Source organism: Bos indicus x Bos taurus, chromosome 20 (assembly GCF_003369695.1).
Source record: "Bos indicus x Bos taurus breed Angus x Brahman F1 hybrid chromosome 20, Bos_hybrid_MaternalHap_v2.0, whole genome shotgun sequence".
Lineage (NCBI taxonomy): Eukaryota > Metazoa > Chordata > Mammalia > Artiodactyla > Bovidae > Bos > Bos indicus x Bos taurus.
Genome location: NC_040095.1, coordinates 35,765,683 through 35,781,300, shown reverse-complemented (window position 1 = coordinate 35,781,300; position 15,618 = coordinate 35,765,683). Strand labels below are relative to the sequence as shown.

Here is a 15,618-nt window from a genome sequence, read left to right as displayed (position 1 = left end):
AGATAACTGGTACCTTGGTAACCCTTGTTTCCTGTTACAGAACATTAACCATATAAATTGTAAGTTGTAAAGAGCTTTGCAACTATAGGTTCAGGTTCAATGAGAAATATACCTCTCCAAAATGAAAGTCAGATCGCTGATGAGGGCCTGGGCCTTCTGGCAAGATCCAAGAGATTGGGCAGTGGCAGTGTGGGGGTGGTCTAGACAGCATTTAGACCCCTTTTTTCTGCAACATCCTAGGCTACAACCAAGACTAAAACTCAGAGCATCAGCTGCTTTCACATTGTATCAGCATTTCCTCATGCTTTGAAATAGGGTATTTCTGGCAAAAAGGCAACTGTTGCCAGTCCTAGGAAGATTCATGCATAGGAGGCATGGCCTGTATCATGTAATTTCTTCTGCTATATGGCTTGGGAGGATTAACGGAACTGTGGGTACAGGTTAGGGCTGTTAAGGACAAGTTTTCAGGCCCCAGCGGGTACATAGAGGTACACCGTTACCATACAGACTGCTGTGATTGTTCAATAAGCTTGTAGGCCTGGATAAGTGTCAGAAAGAAAGGAAAGAGAGCTGGCAAACTACACTGTTCCACAGAGATGCAAAAGAACAGTCTAAAAGCTGGGATATATTCTTAGCGGGAAAGACCAAGACTGGTTAAGAGCCATCCTTGGTTATTAAAGAGAATCCCACCTGATCCAATGAGATGCTTCTTACCCTTATATATTTAACAGCTTTTCCCTCCATGATGGACAGATCATGCTTCAAAAGCACAAACGTGTTCCCTAGTGTCTCCCACAGATGTTAAACCACCCTTTTACAGTGTGCAGCATGTCAGAGAAACCCCCAACGCCAGGCCTCACTCAGTCCATACCAAGGGGCACCTTCTCCAGCAAGAAGTTAGTTCTGGGGATGTTCAGTGAGTCTGGGTCTCTCTGCCCTCCTCAGTGAGGAGCTCCACTGGGGCCCTAGTCAGGAGACTAGACACTTGTTCTCAACTCTTGGTAGTACGGGAGGGCTGGGGCTGGGGCGATTCCGGGCTCTCAGACCATCAGACTTTTAGGAGGGTCTTGGGAGCCCCATCCCACCCTTTGTCTCTGCAACATCAGAGGCTGGAGCAGAATCTGAGCCCAGATGGAGGTGGGCACTGGGCTCCCATGGAGCTGCAGGAAAGTGAGCCTCTGTGCCCCAGCTGGGGCTGGAGAAGCCAGAAGGCCTTCAAGGTACCAGCCACAACTTCAGATACCAGCAGAAACCGTAAGGCGCGGTGGTCCCCTCACCTTCCACCTGGGGCTCTCACTCTCGTGTGCCTTCTTCTACCACAAACCTCAGCACCCCATGCTGCAGCCCAGTCCTGAGGTCCCTTTCTTATCTCACCAGAGGGGTGTCAGAAAGCCGATACTCCCCATCCTTAGAGATTTCTTTCTTCTTTCTCTCTACTCTCATCCAAATTTGCCCATTTTGTGTCCCAGGCCGTAAGAGCTCTTGTGTCTAAGTTACTAACAAGGGAAAGCAGAGTTTCACAAAGCACAGGTGAAAATTTAAGTTCTAAAGAACACTAATGGCGGTTTTGTGTTCACACAGAGAGATAGACAACATAACATTCACATGCGCAGAATGGGAGGGGAAATTCTGTGGTCTAATAAAGTGAGTCGCTCTGTCATGTCTGACTCTTTGGGACTCCATGGACTCTAGCCTGCCAGGCTCCTCTGTCCATGGAATTCTCCAGGCCTGAATACTAGAGTGGGTTGTCACTCCCTTCTCCAGGGGATCTTCCCAATCTGGGGATCAAACCCAGGTCTCCTGCACTGTAGGCAGATTCTTTACCATCTGAGCCTGAAATAAGACTGAGTAATCCTGGGTAAACCATCGCTTCTTCTGTGGGACTTCTCAGAGCCTTTGATATGTTCTGAGTGTCCAAGACAAGGGTGTAGAATGCATCTCTTTCCTCCAGGGTTTCCCCCAGCCCATGGCAGACAGGCCACTTGGGAAAGGACCGAGCTCTGATGGTACTCTCTTCCCTTCCCTTCCCTTCCCTTCCCAGATTACTGAGAAGTTCTGACTCAGACGGTGCAGGACCCTTCAGGCCACTAGATGGGAGTGTTTCTCTGCAGCAGCTGAAGTTCCACTCAATACCAACACCGAAAGCCACTGGCTTAGGTCACACATTTGTCAGGGACACACAGTCCTCAAAGATGGGAACCTGCCTGACTCATAATGATGGACCACATTCTACACACTTCACAGTGTATTTAGTAAATTCATATCAAATTGCTGAGTCTGATTGGGGGACGGGAGTAGGGGGGAAGTCCCAGAGCATTAAAAAAAAAAAAAAGTAGCTTCATTAAATATGAGCTGTAATTTAAGAATACTCAGTATGAAAAAACACAAATTCATAAAACATATAAATTGTGCATACTATAGGGAATTTCTTTTCTTGGGATGGTGTATCCTTAACCAATGCAAGATTTGGAGGCATTCAGCCTGGATGTTGATTTTTAGATAGTTGAAGGCTGGTAGTGTAGAAAACAATTTTTTAGCTATTACTTACTTTGTGGCTGCAGAGTCAGCTTCATGGGACCAGATGGCTGCTCCAAGCAGAGCTGTCCAGCAAGGGAGAGTTCTGCCTGTGGATAAGAGAGCTGCCCACCCTGGAAATTGTTCCCTGGGACTGGATTGCCATCGCTCAGGAGGTTGTGGGGAGAAGTCCTGGCTGCTGGAAAAGCTAGGTTACAACCCCAGCTCCTTCCTTCACTGGTCCTGGGACTGCGTGAAGGAGCCAGCAAGTTTTCTTCCACTCTTTATAGTCCATTGGGAATTTCAAGTCCCTGAAGTGGAAAATTTGCCTGGCTTGCAGGCTGGTTATTCATTTTGTCACCAGATGTCTCAAGCTTTTAGGTCTAAATGTGAGGAAGCACCAAAAACAGTCTTTGAGTAGTGCCTTTGCCACAAGAAAAAAAAAAAAAAAGACAGTGTAGAAGAAATTAGATCTAAAGGGTTAGGATAAAATATACTTGTGCTTACAATATTTTAAAAAACTGCAAAAGGCTAGAAAGGACTAGATGGCTACTTCTAACTGTAATGTTTTAGGATGGAATTAATGTTTATCCACATATACTGATGACACGGAGTATATTTTCACTGTGTTTATGTTCAGTGGTGTCATTTCTAGAGTGTTCGCCTGCTCTTTATTAATCACAAGATCTGAACCTTGTAAAGGGGGTGGGTTGGGAATTAGGGTGATATTTTCCACTGTGGAGAGAAAAGAGGCAGCTGGCTGGCTTGCATTCCTTTTTCACATGTAGCCTGGAGCCAAGAAAAGGTAGTGGTCATTGACAAGGTAAGTAACTCTCCAGGAAGTGTTTTCTCCAGGTTTAGATTAAGTGGGCATTGTCAGTTCAAGGTCAGGGGAGCCCCAGAGGTGTTAGACAGTTTATTAGACACATCTTCCTGGTCCACCACCTCCTGCACCCCAGTTACTAAGCCGAGAACTGCAGAGGTGTGTTGGGTGATTTGGTGCTAACCATGCTGAGAGAAAATATTTCCAGCAGTTTCTCACGAGGGGAACGAGTGGATTCACGTTCCCTCAGAGGAATGTGAGTTCCTGCAGGGCTTCCCAGGGGCTGTGTAAGGCCGCTTTCCAGCGATCTGCAACCACAGTAATTGGGATTTTACAGTGACTGTGAGATTCTGACTTGCCCTGTTCTGTTTCATGCTGGCATCTGGCAGAGTGTGGGAACTACTGCCTCAACAGTAAGTACAGTGAGTCCTCCGAGAAGCTGGGACGGCTCCTGGGCTGGTGCCAGGTCAGGCTCTGGACAGGCTGTGGGCACAGTGTTGGCCAACCACCTGCAGAGGGTAACGGGGGACACACCTCTCAGAGGGGCTGCAGCCTCCCACCGAGATTGCCAGCCCTGGGAGCACACTTGTCTCCCGGCTGGATCTTGGGAAGCCCTGAGCTAGAGGGGCTTGGTCAGTAGCTGGACGGGGCTCGCGCACACACCCCTTTGAGAGTCCAGGTGCAGAGCACATCCTGATCATTTCCAGGAGTGCAGACCCATGTCCATCCAGTAACAGCAGGGATGGGCCCTGCTTGGGGCTGAGCCAAACCCAGCAGGGACTCCAGAGTGACTGGGAGGGATGGCTTCTCCTCCTGTCTGGCATCAGCAGCTGGCAATTCAGGGTCTGCCCGCCCAGGTGTGAGCTCCCCTGTCCTCCTGCGTTTCCCCACTCTTGCTTCTTGTACCCCATTCTTACCCTCTTCTATTTTTTTGCTTCTCCTGGACTTCTCCCCCAGCCGCAGCTTTTTCATCCTCTCTGCATCCCCTGCTTGGGGATGCCATCCACTTGGCTGTTCATTTTTGTGTTGTTGTTTTTTTTCCCACACCTTCTCCTCCTTTGCTTCTCTGACATTTTCTTTTCTCCTCCTCTAACGTCTACTTTCCCCTTCTTCTTCTCTCTTCCCACCAACTTTCTACTTGTGGCATTTTACATCTTTTTTCTTCTCTCAGCTTCCTTTTCTTCCTTCCTCCTCCTCCTCACTTAAACCAGAGGGTGGAGCAGCTCAGAATTTGAGATTAAAGAGCCATCACTTCCGACTCTAAAAGGCCCTCCGGATCGACAGCCCCTTGTCCTGGGCCATGCTGCCTCAGAGGACAAGAAAGTAACTTCTTGGATAGTTACCTCAAAAATTCTCTTTAAAATGTTTGCTTCTCTTCCTCTCCTTCTTTTCTTTCTTTCTTTTACTCTCTCCCTCCCCCAACTTCTCTTTTTCTTCCTTCCTTTTTTTTTTCTTACTTTTTATGAAGAATACAGGAGCATGCTGTGGGTGACCTGCTGACACAGGAACTTTTATTTGGGGGCCCAATATCATTATGGGCTCCCCAGGTGGCTCAGTGGTAAAGAATCCACCTGCCAATGCAGGAGATGCCAGAGAGGCGAGTTCGATCCCTGAATGGGGAAGATACCTGGAGGAGGAAATGGCAACCCACTCCAGTATTCTTGTCTGGAAAATTCCGTGGCCAGAGGAGCCTGGTGGGCTACAATCCATGGGCTTGCAGAGTCCAGACATGGCGGAGCACACATGCGCAATGTCACTGGGTTTTGTGTTTTACTGTTATTTTTTTTCTTTCTTCCTTCCTTCTTTTCTTTCTTGCCTTCCTTCCTTCTTTTTAATGTGTAGAAGTTGAGTTTAAACTCTCCTGTCATTTGTAGTGTCGATAATTACACATTTTTTCTCTCCTGGATGTAGAGATCTTAGTTCATCTTCTTTGTGCCAACCACATATCTTATGAAACTATGACTTATTTTATAAGCTGGCTTATTTTCTCTCATTTTGCACATTTCTTTGAACATGAGATTCATTTTACCTTAACTTTTTTAAATTGCCATTTCTTTGTCTTTCTAAAGAGGAAAGTGATATTGCTGTGATCTCTTTAGAAGAAATCCTCTAAATTATCCCTAATTCATGACACCAAATGCTACTACTTAACTTATTCCTTTATTCACTGTGTGGAAGAGGGTGCTTCCTCAAGAAAACAAAGTAATGAGAAGGAAACACTTCTAAAATATTGGAAAGAAGGCTCAGGGCCAGAGTTTGGTTCATAGTCTGTTTCTCTCTTAGCTGTATAATCTTGGGCAAATCCTTAATGATTACGTGCCTCATTTTCTTTTTCTATAAAATGGGAATATCCAAGCCTCCCCTTCCCCAATACTTGCTGCTCCTTTGTATGACTGTGGTAAAAATTTTGTGAAGTAGGACACCAGAAGGTGCTTCACAAAAAACAGTCAAAGCCTTATCCATTACTAACCCGTATCTGACGTTGTGACCGAATGGGTTCTGGACCAGGTTGGTTTCAAATAGAGAAGTCCTGGTGGATTTTGTTGGGGGACTGTTTGCCTCCCTTGGAGAACTTCTAGGGCTATCCCCAGCTGCTCCTCACGTGGCCCAGGGCCTGCCCTTTAGCTTCCAGGAATAACTGGGCACGATTCAAGGTTCAGTATATTGCAGGGCCTTCTCGGTAGGGCTGAGGCAGATAACAGTGACGGCCAGCCCCAGGGCGGGACCACCAGCGAGAGGCCAACTGCAGGCTATCAGGCCAGGTCATCCCACAGCAGGCCAAGTGCCTGTGCAGCCAAGAGGAAGGGGCTGCCAAGTTGATAAATGCCCCATTTCCGGGAGCTGGCTTTCGTTCTTTTCCTGCCTCCTGGTGGAGTCCTGGGGTCAAGAGAGCCGCATAGCACATAACCTCCGTTTTCTGTTCTGTCTCAGCGATCACAGAAGCTATTGAGATCCCGCAGTTTATCGGCCGCAGTTACCTGACGTATGACAATCCAGATATCCTCAAGAGGTAAGAAGACCCCTCGAGCACCTTCCTTATCTCCTGGGAGGTCAGTTTCTCATTATCTTTCCCAGAGCTTTTCCTTATCTTCCATGCCAGAAGATAATTCTCCAAGAAGGCACGAGAATTTAGCTGTAGTCCCAGGGGAAGAAAACATACAAAATAAACATAGAAACTAGAACAAAACAACACATACAAAAAAATAACCCCACAAAAATGTAGCCTTTGAACCAACCTCATGACTTAGCAGCAGCAGCAGCAGCATGACCAACAACCCAGAGCCTTTCTGGTCAAAGAGGGACAATGGTCAGCCCTGGGATTTCTGATACTCAGGCTTTGAGGAGCAGTGAGAACTCAATGCTCCTGAAGCCAGGGTTCCATGCGTGCGATTTCCGGCAGGGGAGTCAACTTCATGCTACTTTGTGGCCATGCTCTGCCTAGAGCCAGCCGTGGAAGGGTTCTGGCACGTCTCCAACCAAGCAGAGAGCTCCAAGTCCGTGCCCTACTGTGAATCATCATCAGTGAGGTCCACTGTCCTCTTCAGGCTCTTTCCAGTTTGGTGGTGGGGGGCTTCTCGGCTCTCTTCAGGTGGATGCAAGAGCATGACCAAAGAGATGCCCACGTCACAGCTGGGACTTTTAATTGCTGGTGACTGAAGGTCCAGCCCTGCTCCAGAGTTCAAGCTCCTGGTTTCAGTTCAGTTCAGTCGCTCAGTCATGTCCGACTCTTTGACCCCATGGACTGCAGCACTCCAGACCTCCCTGTCCATTATCCACTCTGGGAGTTTACTCAAACTCATGTCTATTGAGTCAGTGATGCCATCCAACCATCTCATTCTCTGTCGTCCCCTTTTCCTCCCACCTTCAATCTTTCCCAGTATCAAGGTCTTTTCAAATAAGTCAGTTCTTCGCATCAGGTGGCCAAAGTATTGGAGTTTCAACTTCAGCATCAGTCCTTCCAATGAATATTAAGGACTGATTTCCTTTAGGATGGACTGGTTGGATCTTCTTGCAGTCCAAGAGACTCTCAAGAGTCTTCTCCAACACCGCACTTATAAAGCTTCTGGTTTGGAAGAGCCTAATTAGGCTATTTCCCATGAGGAAGACTGGCTTTGGTGAATCTAGTGAAGCTCGGCTTTGGTGCTTTCAGTTTGCCCTTTTCTCTTTCTTTTCCTTCCCCTCCACTCTTTGTAGTTCAGAGAGCACCACTCGCCACCCCCACTGCCAGCACAAATCTGGATATTTTCCATTGTCTCAGGTTGATTGCCTCGTCACAGACTAAGGCAACTCTTTAAAGGCACACAGTTCTTAGGGTGGAATTTGGTGGTTTTTCAAGGAACAAAGGTGGTTAAGAGACATTTTCCTGGGGCATTGGATGTCCCTGGTGTTTCTGAACACAAACCAGACAGGCCCGGCTTTGTTCCTCTAATCCCATGTTGTGTTTCTTGAAGTTGTCTTGTGTGGGCCATAGGCGAAATGGAGTCCCAGCCAAGAAACCTTCTTCTTTCTTCAAGTCCTTACACCCAAGAGATGGAGGGGTGTTCAGTCCCCAGAAACTAGGAGGGTGATCCTTAGTGAGGGGCGCCAGGTCGTTTGTGGGAGTGGAAGGGTTTGGTGCAAGTAGGAGGTTCAAAGCCCCAAAGCAGAAAGCCCAATAACACCTGTGTGCGTGTATTAATAGATTGCATCTATGTGTGCAGGCGTGTGAAGCTGCAGAGAGAAGTCAGGTTCAGAGTGTGTTTCCATTAGATGCCTTTGGCTGTAAGTAACAGAAAACTCAGGCTTCCCAGGAAGCACAAGTGGTAAAGAATCCACCTGCCAATACAGGAGTCATAAGAGACCCACATTTGATCCCTGGGTCTGGTAGATCCCCTGGAGAAGGGCATGGCAACCCACTCAGTATTCTTGCCTGAAGAATTCCCTGGACAGAGGAGCCTGGTTGGCTATACAGTCTGCAGGGTCACAAGGAGTCAGATGTGACTGAAGCGGCTGAGTGCACATACACACACACAACAGAAAATTCAGCTCGAAATGTCTTAAACATGAACGGTAAATATTATTTCATATAACAAACTGTCTAGACTTAGTCTGGATCCTGGGTTGATTAATTCAGAGAATCAATTGTATTATCAATGACTCATTTTCCTGCCTTGTTATCCTCAGCATATTTTGCAACAATCATACCCTTTATGGTAAAAAGACAGCTGTTCCTAAGATGCTCATTAAATAGTTATAAATCATGGCGATATACAGTACAATAGAATAAAGCCCTTTTTTTCATGTGACTCTCTTTGAAAGGAAGAGACTCCTAGAGTCCTCCTGATAAATTTCCTCAATCTCATTGGACAACAGTGGGTCACAGATCTACCCCTAAGCCAATCACTGCGAAAGAAATGGAACCGTGTGATTGACTTGTACAAATCAGTGTATCCAAGGCAAGTGAGGGAAGGAAGGAACCTTGAACACAAGACTGGGAAAAGCAGATCTCTAGGGAATAGCCCATAGCTGGATTGCTCCGCACCTGGTCTGGTGGAGTGTCATGGACCCTGCTCCTCACTCACCACTCTGAGACCTGTCTGGGGAGAGCACACTAGACCTCTTCCTGTCTATCCCAGGCTCTGGGAAGCCTTGGACAAAAGCATCCTCCACTGGTCACTACTGAATGCACTCTACAAGCTGCAGGCCACGTTCATTAGACACGTGACAGGAAAATGGTCAGGACTTTTCCAGTAGAGCCATCTTACACTATAAAGAACAACATTAAATTGCATTTATTCTTACTTCGCCTTGTATTTAAGGACCTCATGGTTGCTTTTCTCCCTTAATCGGACGAAACACTGGCCACTTCCTAGTGAAACTGGATCTCTGAACTAGTCTATTCCCAAGAATCAATGAGAATATCCCAACATTAACAGGAACCGATAAGCAGTGATCTTATTCCCAGCCATGGCTGTAGGATTGGGACCTGCCCTTCCTGAGCACCCCTTCCTTCCTCTCAGCTTTCTGTTCCACTCCACCCTGCCTCTGCCCCAACACCTCTCAAGACCATTATCCCATCGAGGCACCTTCCTTGTCTGATGCTCTGCCCCCCGTCCAGTCATTCCTTCTCTACGTTCAAGGACATCACCTCCACAGATGGCCATCCACAACCACAATCATAGCCCTGAGCGTTCGAATCTCTTGGTAATTAAGTAACCCACTTCCTTTTGGGGAATGGAGGGGCACTTTCCCAAGGGCTCGTGAGTGGTAGGACAGGAAGGAGGTTAGACTGAGGTGTGTATTGGGGGTACAGGCTGGGACTGTGGCATTGGCCAGGGTCTGGCTTATCTGTCACTCATCAAATGCTCTCTGTGGTGTTCAGCACACCTGGAGAGAGAGACAGACTCCATGTTGTAGAATGAGGAGTTCAGACGTTTAGACCCATGGCATGGCTCATAGTGGTGACACTTTTTCTAATCTCCTGATAGTGTCAGAAACATTAGACCATCTTTATAACTGGCAGACAAAACCAGGATTACTCAGAAATGGATGTTGGTGGAGACTGGTTGATTTGGTGTAATGATTTGTGTCTTTCCTCCAGGGTGTCAGGATCAAGATCAAACGCGTTCATGCGGTTTAAGACAACTGCCAAAGATGGCCTGTTGCTGTGGAGGGGAGACAGCCCCATGAGACCTAACAGTGACTTCATTTCCTTGGGCCTTCGGGATGGAGCCCTGGTGTTCAGGTAACCCTTATACCGGCTGCCGACAGCATCATCTTGTGATTTTTCTCAGCCAGTGCAGATCATGCCAAACAGGTTGCAGAGGAGCCAGAACACAGTCAGCTAGAATTAACTGTTGCCTGAAGCTCCAGCTTAATATGAGGCTCCTGGTCTTTCTCTTCAGTATCCATTTCCAGAGCAGCAGTCGGTCAACTATAGCCTGGTGGCGTATCTGGCCCCCTACCCATTTATGTGGCTCGATGGTAAAGAATCCACCTGCCAACGCAGGAGCCACAGGTGCTGCGGGTTTGATCCCTGGGTTGGGAAGAACCCCTAGAGGAAGGCATGGCAACCCACTCCAATACTCTTGCCTGCAGAATCTCATGGACAGAGGAGTCTGGCAGGCTATAGTCCATAGGGTCGCAAAGAGTTGGACACGACTAAGCACACATACCCACCCATTTTTGTAAATGAAATTTTATTGGAATACTGCAACCCTCATTTATTTATGCATTGTCAATGACTGCTTTGAGGTGACAGTGATCCACTTGAGTAGTTTCAATAGGAACTGTATGGCAAAGCCTAAAATACTTATTATTTGGCCGCAAAGAGTCGGACACGACTGAGCAACTGAACTGAACTGAACTTAGAGAACAATTTTGTGGCTCCTGTACTAGTATGTTATTGCCATCTACTCCCCACTTACAAATGAGGAAGTAGAAGGAAGACTTTGATCCTGCCAAGCATGGACATGAGTATTTGGCCCAGTGCTCACCAGCTCAGGAAGATCTGAAGATTTAGCTGAGAGACCTGGCTTTATATTCTGACTCAGCTCCCTAATCCCTGTGGAGCCTTGGGAAGGAGAAGGCCTGCTTTCCAATCTCCCACTGCAAAGAACAAAGCACAAACTCATACCTCAATATAGCAACCCCACATTTGCATTTTTATAAGTGCTTCTCAGGTGATAATGGATAAGACAGTTCTAGAAGTTCTACATGAGTTTAGACTGTTCTCAGATTTGTCACTGGGGAAGATCCCCTGGAGAAGGCAATAGCAACCCACTCCAGTATTCTTGCTTGGGAAATCCCATGGACAGAGGAGCCTGGTGGGCTACAGTCCAAGGGGTCACAGAAGCGTCGGACATGACTTAGCAGCTAAAGAACAACAACGACAAGCTATAAAGTAGCTGAAGAATTACCAGCACAAGATCTCACCACCAGAAGCTGGGTGGAAGCTGGGTGGGAGCCAGATTCCAAGGGGCAGGGGCCAGCTGTATAATATGAAAGAGCTTCTCTAGAGATGGTGATGACACAGCCCCACTTGAGGGTAGAAATATCTTGTTTAGAACTGTGCTTCTCAAAGTGTGGTCCCTGGACCAGCAGCATCAGCATCATCTGAGAACGTGTTAAAAATATACAAATTTTCAGGCTACACCCGTGAACTACTGAAACAGAAAAACTTTAGGGATGAGACCCAGCAATCTGTTAACTGTTTCTCCCGGTGATTCTGACGCCTGCTACGGTTTGAAACGCCTGCTTGCTCTCTAGACCATCTGCTCCATGGGGGAAGGAATTTCTCTGACTTTTCCTTCTTTAATCCCCGACCTGGTGACCTGCACAAGTGTTCACTAAATGATACGGAATTAACTGGAGTTGAAATAGATGAAGGTTAGATAGAGAACTACAGAGAAGAAGAAGAAGGCTGAGTTCTGGGGCTTCAGTGGGTCCTGTGCTGGGATTGCTGACAGCCAGGGTACAAGAATAGAAGTCTTGGCGATTTGAATAAAGGACATTTTGAAAGGAAATGTCGCTTGTCCAATGCTTGCCCCTACATAGCTGAGCATGCTCAGTCAAGTGACCCTATGGTTGTTGAGGACTTTGGGGAGCAGAGTGTGGTTGAAAGCTGGAGGCTGCCCGAGAGCAGTTTGCACCACCTCCGCCCCCTCCCCGCGGCCCCAAGGTCAAATGCTGAGCTCTTCACACCCCAGTTTCAGGCTGGCTGCTGCAAAGCCATTTTCTTGTGGTTTTCCTGTGGTTAACCTCGCCAAGGCCTCAAGTACTTGATTGTGCCCAGAAAAGGGAACTGAAACAGTAGCTCAGCCGTGGGTGGGAGGCCCGACTTCCCCCCTAAACCGCCAGCGAAAACTCAGCTGGACGGGGAAACTCAGTCTCCTCCCGGCCACCCTGCAGCTCCCACTGGTTCTCACACCCTGCCCAGGCCAGACCCCCATGCTCTCTGGGCACCGTTCTTACAACTCCATCCCGATGTGTTTCTTTGGTTACCAACTCTTTTTCAGGTTTCTGGAAATTGGTCCCACGTTTCTCTTTTAAGCCTGGAGTTCTGGCCGAGTTCTGAGTAAAGGGCATCCTCCCCAGCTCAGCCCCCACACCCCAGAGCAGACATCTGTGCTCATCCCTGGGCCTGGAACCTGGCTGCTTCGCTGCATTTCCTTCCTCTGGGCAGCTATTCCCCCCACATCATTCACCCGGCTCAGAAGTACGGAAGCCCTGGGGGAGGCTGGGCGGAGAGGTATCAGAGAGTGGCCAGTGGTTTAAGATTGTCAGCCTACACAGAGTCAGCTGTGGGGCTCCTATCTGAGGTTACTGGATTCCTGGGCCCACACCCAGAGATGCTGGTGGAGGAGGTCCTGCTGAGTGCCAGAATCTGATTGGAAGATACCAGGAGCCACACCCTGAGAAACCGAGTCTGGAATGGTCAGAAACCAGGGCTTCAGAGTCAGACATGCCTGATTCCCACGGCCACGTGATCACCTGCAGGTTATCTGACCTCTGCAAAAGGAAAGGGTTAATCATGAGGACCCAATGAGTTAATTCACGTAAAGGGCTTAGTGTAAGGCCCGGCATGTGTACTTATTAGTGAGTGATAATGATTATCCCTGATCAAGTGTTTACTCTGTTCAAAAAACATCACGAACATACATAAGGGAACTGGCACAATATACTATATAAAATTTAGCTATTATTATTTTGAATAAGGCTCTGCTGCCATGCAGCTTACATCAGTGGAGCCTAGAAAGTAAACCTGTTGATTGGGTAGATGAACCGTTTTTGAGGTTTTAGTGTTTGATACAATTTCAAAGCAAACAACAGGAAATCTAAGATAATACGGTATAATCTTAACATTCTTCACCTAAATGCTTGTCCTTTTTGCTAATTTAGTGCTCAAAGTGCTTCTGTCAGAGAATAAAGAAAAGCACTGGAATTCAACAAAAAGATTATTTATGGTTTTGGTACAAATTAAAAAGAAAGGGAATCAGAGTGCTCAGTTGAGAATGTGGTTTTTGTTTGTTTTTTTTAATTTTGTTTTATGATTATGTATAGGGCATAAAACTAAGTGTGTAAATACCACTTTACTGGGGATATTACCTACTAATTTTCCATATGACTTTGATAACATTTTCATGCAGCAGAGAAAGGGAAGCAGTCTGACATTGGCCAAGTACCCTGTGCTCTGCTTTAACAGAGGCACGACCAAGTGTAAGTGCCACCACGTGGAGGCAGTCCAGTGGCTTCCGAGGGGCCTCACCTGGTGGCATTTCCTAGTGGACCACCTTTGTGCTCAGACTCCTGGCCTTTTGTGTGTACCAGCTTGAGTAGGTAAACTGGATTCAAGATAACTGATTCATGCTCACCAGGTACACGGGACATTGTAGAGAAAGCAGACACCACATTTATTTGTTCATTTATTCATTCATTCACATATTTTTTACCTTTTTTTTTTAAATTGAGATTTAACTAAGTGAATTAAGTCAGAGAAAGACAAATGTCATATGCTATCATTCATATATGGAATCTAAAAAAAAATGAGGCAAATGAATTTATCTACAAAGCAGAAACAGACTCACAGACATAGAAAACAAACTTACGGTTACCAAAGGAAGGGGGTAGGAGGGGATACATTTGGAGTTTGGAATTAACAGAGACATACTACATATAAAATAAATAAACAACAAAGTCCTATTTTATAGTTCAGGGAACTATATTCAATATCTTGTAATAACGTATAATGGAAAAGAATCTGAAATCAGACATATATACATATAATATTATCTGAATCAGTTTGCTGTATACTAGCTGGTAAAGAATCTGCCTGCAATGCAAGAGACTCTGTTTCTATTCCTGGTTCTCTTCCTGGAGAAGGGACAGGCTACCCACTCCAGTATTCTTGGGCTTTCCTGGTGGCTCAGACCATAAAGAATCCACCTGCAGTGCGGGAGCCCTGGGTTTGATCTAGGTTGGGAAGATCCCGTGGAGGAGGACGTGGGAACCCACTCCAGTATTCTTGCCTGGAGAATCCCATGGACAGAGGGGCCTGGCGGGCTACAGTCCATGGGGTCACAGAGTTGGATATGACTGAGCAACTAAACACAGCACAGAAACTATCAAAGCATTTTAATTGAACTATATTTCAATTTTTTTTAAATTAAGGTATAATTTACATAAAGTGTACAAATATTAGGTGTACAGCTCAATACATTTTTTAACATACAAACGCTTGTGTGACCACCACTCGGAACAAAACACAGAACATTTCCTACACCCAGGAAGGCTCCCTCATGCCCTCTCCCAACAAAGGCAATCACTGTTCTTGGCCATTTATTATTATTTAAAAGAGAAATTCCAGGGGGATGTATATCAGGTGTCTGGGCAAGCGGGAGGTTATTCGAGAAATGAGAGGGAGTCGGTGGGGTTGGAGAGTCAGGCCGTCAAGGAGCCAACTGGGCCGCTCCCCTACCTGCAGTGGTGGCTGGATTCCTGTCTGCTGGGTTCCGTGTTTGCTCCTTGAGTACAATCTAGATGAACAGGCATGTTACCAGGCTAGAGAATAGAAGAAGAAAACCCATCCTTTGTCCAAACACAACTGAAAAAGTTTCCATTCACTGGGTTTCAATCCCACTCCAGTCTATGCTGCTGCAGTTCTACCTAAGTCACGTTGTTCTGAGACCTGGGTGTTCCTGGGTGTTTCGGTTACATATTCACAGTCTGGTGGTTTACTTTCACACATGACTACTCTTCCAGGAGAGGCTTGACAGGTTTAACTCTGGGTGGCAATTCTCCCCTATTGCTAGTTCCTCTAGGTGTGCTGTCCATGCTCTATCCGAGCTGCATTAAGCACTGCATGTATTCTTGTGTGGCGCTAATGGTAAAGAACTTGCCTGCCAATGCAGAAAGCATAAAAGATGTAGATTCAAGGCCTGGGTCAGGAATATCCTCTGGAGAAGGGCATGGCAACCCATTCCAGTATTCTTGCCTGGAGAATCCCATGGACAGAAGAACCTGGTGGGCTACAGTCCACAGGGTCACACACAGTCAGACACGACTGAAGTGACTTAGCATGCACACAGGCATGGGGTTATTTGCCTGTCTCCTACTATGTGCTATGCTCTTTATATATATTATCTTACTGAACCTTCCGTAAGATCCTTCAGGGTAGGTATTATGAACCCATTTCACAGATGAGAAAATTGAGGTTCAGACAAATGGAGCAAATTGCCCAAGATCACAGAGCTAGGAATTGGCAAGGCTGGGAATCAAGGCAGATTCCTCTAACCCAAGTGTCT

General features: G+C 46.7%; 1 protein-coding gene across 2 annotated transcripts in view; it reads left to right on the top strand.

Moving 5' to 3' along the window:
- EGFLAM (EGF like, fibronectin type III and laminin G domains) overlaps positions 1–15,618 on the top strand; it is a 193,776-nt gene that overhangs the window by 169,555 nt on the left and 8,603 nt on the right. For both annotated transcript variants that reach the window (XM_027520064.1, XM_027520065.1), the window contains 2 exons: positions 6,269–6,347; positions 9,918–10,061. In XM_027520064.1, the coding sequence (XP_027375865.1) occupies positions 6,269–6,347; positions 9,918–10,061 (223 nt within the window). The remainder of the gene's footprint in view (positions 1–6,268; positions 6,348–9,917; positions 10,062–15,618) is intronic.